General features: G+C 35.2%; 1 protein-coding gene across 2 annotated transcripts; it reads right to left on the minus strand.

Annotated features, from left to right (window-relative positions):
- Window positions 1-966: 966 nt before the first annotated feature.
- On the minus strand, window positions 967-6010 carry LOC120106570 (elongation factor 1-delta 1-like). 2 transcript variants are annotated; one of them, XM_039119539.1, is made up of 8 exons: window positions 5936-6010; window positions 5162-5272; window positions 4958-5074; window positions 4771-4864; window positions 4228-4348; window positions 3939-4052; window positions 3674-3835; window positions 967-1229 (listed from the first exon to the last, which is right to left on the minus strand). In XM_039119539.1, coding segments are annotated over exons 2-8 (696 nt in total). In that variant the 5' UTR covers window positions 5248-5272; window positions 5936-6010; the 3' UTR covers window positions 967-1227. The 2 variants fall into 2 exon arrangements, with proteins under 2 accessions (XP_038975467.1, XP_038975468.1); XM_039119540.1 differs by having other exon boundaries at window positions 5940-5984.

Genomic DNA, 6010 nt, shown 5'->3' on the forward strand with positions numbered 1-6010 from the left:
GAGATTATTTTGAATGTAAGAGAAATACTATCAGTTCCCAAAACTAGATGATGCATACTTTCATTTATTTTAGTCGCATAAATTGATAAAAGAATAATTCATTTTAGTTTTTTGTACTTTCTGACGGCCTGTTCTGCATTTATTATGTTTTCTATATTCTAATGGATTCAATCTTTAGTTGATGAGAGAAATTAACATGTTCTGATGATTTGCAGGCTGATGATCAAAAGCATCAATAGAACTCGAGTTCAAACTCCACCCTCCAAAAACTCTTATGTTGAATACTCTCAGGTTCAGAGTCCAAAACTCAAAACTGGCTTCCTGCAATTATCAGGATGAAGCAAATCTTGATTTTTGTTGCTTTTTACAGGCTCAACAAATCGACAACCACAGAGGCCATTTAAGGATGGTTATTATTCTGACCTTTCACAACACCCCTGAGAGGAAGAATGGGATCTAATTACTAAAGAACACACGAACAAAGCTTTGAGAGAGTTAATATCTTCTCCTGAATTCAATCAGTGGGCATTAGCCCATGCTGAAAGATTTGCTGTGACACCACCACAATATCGCAGAGATGAGAAGAGGTGACGCATTTTTGGGTGGTTGTAACGAGCAATTGAAAATTCTCAAGTCACAACATAAAGCTTAAGATCGGTTTGACACTAAACCATATATGATATGACATTGTCAGGCATGCAGCATGAGGTTGGTCCATGACCGGTGACAATTTGTTTGTTGTAACCTTGTAAACTTGTCAGGTGGCCAGTTCTTGTATATGAAAAATTTTATAAAATCATTGTATAATAATTATTAGTTGACAGTCATTGCTAATTTTATCATATCTCAAGGGAAACGAATAGAAAAGAAATTATGCTCTTCGATGATTTTTTTTTTCACTGTCAGAACATAAAGCTGAAGATACGTTGACACTAAACCATATGCTGTTAAGCGGCCTCTTTAGTATATGCAAATTTTGATAGACTCGTTCTAGAATAAATATTAGATCCCAACATACCCAAATGTCACAAGCAACGCAATCACATGAAAAATGCCATGCAATATCACCAGATAATTTCAAGCTCAAATTAAAAATATATCATATAAAGCAGGTTCTCTCCAGGGAACAAGTTCGAAGAGCTCTCTGAATGACTAAAACACACTAAAATATACCAAACATGATGATGAACATCCGGTTTGCAGTCATTTCCCAGCCACAAAATTGTCCTCTGCAGAAAACCCATGAGAAGCAAGTCAGTTAACTAACATGCAGGCATGGGAAAACTACATGCTTGTAATAGATAAAATTGAATGCTAAAAGTAGCCAAAATTATTTAAATTAATAATGTTCAAAAAATTATAAAGTCCAATGAAAAAGGCAGAAGTCATTCCTGACTATATTGAATTGTGGATTTTTAAAAACCAAATCAAAGTTGATCGGCTTCAGTAAACAGGACCTTATGTGTGTGTGAATAGGAAGCTCTGGGTTGAGCTTAAAGTTGTCAACTTCAGAGGTAGCATAATCTATAGTTACATATTAATAACTGTAGCCATGGACCATCTTCCACGTACGCCAATTTCCAAAAAAAAGGAACATCACCATATAATTGATGTTCTCAAAGTACATAATAACATCAAATTCTGCTAATAACTAGCAAAACTACACTAGAACCAACTCTAACCCTTTTTTTCTTTTGAACCAAACCGAACCACATTAATGTCGCAACAGTAGATAGGAATACCCTTCACAGTATCCAATTCCAGAAACAAAACAAAATCTCCACATCAGAATAAATGTAGAACTACTAGAGGAACTTGTTCCAAAAAGACCAACATTTACGTGCCATCCGAATGGATGCAATACTTAGAAGGAAAGTCCAAAAAAAGAAACAGCCAGGACATTATTGACAGCTATAAGCTTCAATATGCATGCAGGTGTTACTAATATAATGCAAAAAGTGTCAGAAAAGTGGTGGGAACGACACGTGCACTGCAAAACTAGAAATGATGAGTGGACTGCAAAAAACAAACAGTATTTGCGCTGGCAATTATTGTCTGCGTCTTTCTTATGAAAAAGAGAAGAAGAGAACAGGAAAAAATGTAGATTTCATATGCATAAAAGTTATATGAAAATCAAAACAGAAAATGCAATGCATGAAAATTTAAATCTGATATAAGGAAATTTGCTTGATATGGTAAAACATAGATGAACAAGGGATAAAATGAAGAAAGAATTTAGAAGGGAACAGAGTTGGAGATAGAAATAGGTAATATGTATGTTAACTTCCCTTGAAGGAAAAGTAAGATTCTCTTCAAGAAGTATTAAAAGGGAAAAATATTCAAGAAATTCTGGTCACATGTTTGTAGGCTGGTAGGCATTATGTGAACACAAACCACAAGATGGGTGGTATTAATCAACACTAGATTCTCTTCAAGACATGCAGTCAGTTGTTACTCTGCATGCATATGATCTGCAGCATCTGCCATACATATGGCCATAATCTATGTGGGTGGATAAAAATTTCTATGCATGATTAAAAAGTTTAAAACTAATCTATGTTTAAGAACCTGAAGAAAAGAAAAGAGTATTTTTGAGATATGTGTTGAGATGATTGAAATGGCAAGATATAACATGGTGAATGACCACTGTGAGCTCCTTTGCATATAAGATGAAAAGGATCTTGGAGGAAAAGAATCGATCTTTAGATGTCTAATCTCTAGCATGAAAAATGAAGTCAAATAAAACAATATTAGGCTTTAAACTTTTATAGAAGGAAATAATATAAGTATAGAAAAAGAAAAATACTTATAAAAAACAAAATGAATTTACCAGCAATGATGGCAGAATGGCTATTGTGATATATGATCACAAAATGGGCAAATGGAGGCAAAGATGTCTTTCTGCATTTTGCCTTCTTAAGGAAATATAACCAAACGTACATGAAAAGAAAAAAAAACTATATGTGCAAGATGTTTGTGCGCTTGTTTTCAACTAGGAGAAAACATTGGTCGCCAGGTAAACATTAAGCTACAAGAATTCAAGAATTCTGCTAAAGGAAAACAAAAGTGTGCCTTTATTCACAAGATGTCCAGTAATTTGAGAGATTTGTTCTCCTTAGCTGGAAATGAGATATCGTGCAAGAATTGATAAATTAATGCTGAGGTTCCTAAGGTAACAAGTCAATGCAAAGAAAAAAAAGAGAGAAAATTTGACTTCTAGCCTGTTAAACATTGTAACTGTACACTAAAGATGGGTGACAAAATGATGTATGATCTGATTTTTCTAAATGGACACTCAGAACGGTTGATCCTGACTGTAGGAGAATGCAAACATGAACTTGCAAAAGCCATTGGCAGGTTCAGCTTGTCTCATGCTGATCCAATAGCAAGGCCTACTGGTTTCTTTGTTATTAATTTTTTTGGGGCCATCTCCTGCTTGCTTAGACTAGTTGATATGGTATTTTTTGGGGTAGCTTAAGAAATCTAATAGAAAGAATAAGGGTCTATATGGTACCACCTTTTTTTGCATAAGTTTCTAGAACTAAATACCCCATTTAAGAACTGTAAATTGTATGCTTACTAATAGAATGTCAATGAACAACTGAAGTAACGATCAGAGTAAACATAAATAATTACTCTCCCCCCCAAAAAAATCTAAATCAAGTATACTCACAGATTTTGTTAAATGCCACAATGTCACAGCTCTGAATGTACTCATTTGCTGGTTCAACCAAGAAATGATCTTCAATAAGGTTATCAACAGAAACCAAGTCATCTACAATGGTCATCATAATTTGCAACTTTTTGATGCCATACCCAACTGGAACAAGTTTTGCTGCATAACAGTATATAGCATTTCATCAAATTCAGAAATGACTGACATAAGCATCCAAGTATTGGTGTACTTATATAATAAGAGAGAAAGAGGTGTTACATACAGGCTCCCCAGAACAAACCCTCCATCTGGAGGCTCCTTACAGTTTCTTCAAGCTTTTGCATGTCTGTTTCATCATCCCACGGCTTTACATCTAGTAGTACTGAAGACTTTCCAGCTGACATTAAACAACATCCAAATCAAGAATTAACAATGATAAGTATGAAATACTGCCATAACAAGAACATATATTTTCCTTAAAGTTAATAACATAAAAACAGTTTGCATATTAATCATTGATTCTACAAGAAAAAGTAGACAAACTGAAGAAAAAACACATAGATAAGACTTACACTCTTTCTTTTTTCCAGATGCTTTAACAGCTGCTGCACGTTCTTCAGCAGCCTTCTTTTCTTCTTCTGTCTCTTCACCAAATAGATCCACATCATCATCGTCGTCATCAGCAGCAGGGGCCTGAAAAAAAAAACAAGTAATAATGAGAATAACTGAAACTCTAATGATCGCCCATGCTGCATAACAAAATAGAAACTAAATGAAAAAGAAATAAATGATCCATAAAATGAGGCCTCAAACAGTTGCGGAGTTGGCACAAGTGTGTGACTGAGCAACAAACACTAAGCTTTAAACCAGAAAATGAAGCAACATAAATTAGTCCATGTTCTATAATAACAACCTATACTATATGTTTTTCCTTATATGATTTTTTTTAGAAGATTACAAATTTCAATGATTGCTTATAGTTTTCAAAAAGAACAGAATGGCCTTTGCAACTCCAACCAAGAATACACAACTAACAAGACAGTAAATGGTGTTCAAGAGCCCACTCATTGAAAAAATGCATAAAGCACTTCAAAAGGAATCATAAAGAAGCAGACCTTTTGGTCAGAAACAGGAGGAGAGGATGGGGCCTCCTCGGCCGCAGAAGCAGATGATCCAATGTTCACACCAGCACCTTCCTCAGTGACACCACTGAACATCAAAGCACACCAGTCAATTAAGTATAATTTATACTACCAAGCTGGCAAAAACTGAAATGTACAAAATTTAAGCTTAAGCACATACCACATCTTCAGAAGAGCATCAATGTGGTTATACCACCTAGCTACATTAACATACTCCAATGACGGAGCCACAGAAAGTGCAGCATAAACAGCAAGGTCATCCTTGGAAGCTTGGTAACTGAAACAAATTTGCATACAAGGGTCTTGAGAATTTCATGGTTATAGTGAATACACACAAGTGCTCAAGAAGCAACATAACATTTACCCCGTTATATAACTACGAGCAAGAAGGTAATCATCAAGCTTTTTGAGGCCAGACTCCAAGTTGAGATTATAGAAAGTTGCAGCCATTGCTTATAAACAAATCACTAAACTCCTGAAAGTATAATATGGCAAAATCTTAGTGTAAGATCATGATTGCTTATAAACAAATTACTAATCTCCTGAAAGTATAATATAGCAAAACCTTAGGGTAAAATTATTCCACAATCAAGAATCATAACTTTCCCAGTCACAGAAGCGTAGCCATTAATAAGCAATGCTGATAGGAATCCAAATAACCCAAGAAACAAAAAGTGGACTATTTGAGTTAGAGCCAAGTCTTATTACAACCAACCATCTATTAAAATCTCAGCCGTCTTAGACCAAGAAATCTTTGATCATGCTCCATGGATTTGAAACAAAGTCTCATCTAAAGGAAATGAGTGACAAAGTTTTCTCCTAAAAAAAATCATTCTCTTCTTAAGTTTCGATGACTTATAATGCCAGAATATCAAATCGGGGGTCGCATAAAACAACATATCGCATGCTGTTAATTCCGAGAGCAATTGAAAACCAAAAGACAAATAGTTAATCGGCATTAAAGCATACATAATAAGAAGATCGAAAAAGTATTCGATAGAACAATAACTAAAAGCACTCCGAGATCCAAAGCCTTAAAGATGTGATCATGCTAAGATGATACAAGAAAAGATCAGTCGATCCACAAAAACCATTACGGAATTGCAATGCCAGAAGAGAAATCTGGGAGGGCGGATACCTACGAAGATCGGAAGAAGCAAAAGGGCAGGGCGAGGCGGGAGCGCTGCGATGGATTTGCCTACTTAAATGTAGC

This window comes from Phoenix dactylifera, unplaced genomic scaffold, assembly GCF_009389715.1.
Source record: "Phoenix dactylifera cultivar Barhee BC4 unplaced genomic scaffold, palm_55x_up_171113_PBpolish2nd_filt_p 000566F, whole genome shotgun sequence".
Taxonomy (NCBI): domain Eukaryota; kingdom Viridiplantae; phylum Streptophyta; class Magnoliopsida; order Arecales; family Arecaceae; genus Phoenix; species Phoenix dactylifera.

Coding starts and splice junctions, on each gene's coding strand:
- LOC120106570 (XM_039119539.1), bottom strand. CDS start 5,247: ATGGCTGCAACTTTCTATAATCTCAACTTGGAGTCTGGCCTCAAAAAG. Junction 5,075..5,161: donor GCTCGTAGTTATATAACGGG/GTAAATGTTATG, acceptor AATTTGTTTCAG/TTACCAAGCTTCCAAGGATG. Junction 4,349..4,770: donor CTCCTGTTTCTGACCAAAAG/GTCTGCTTCTTT, acceptor TTTTTTTTTCAG/GCCCCTGCTGCTGATGACGA.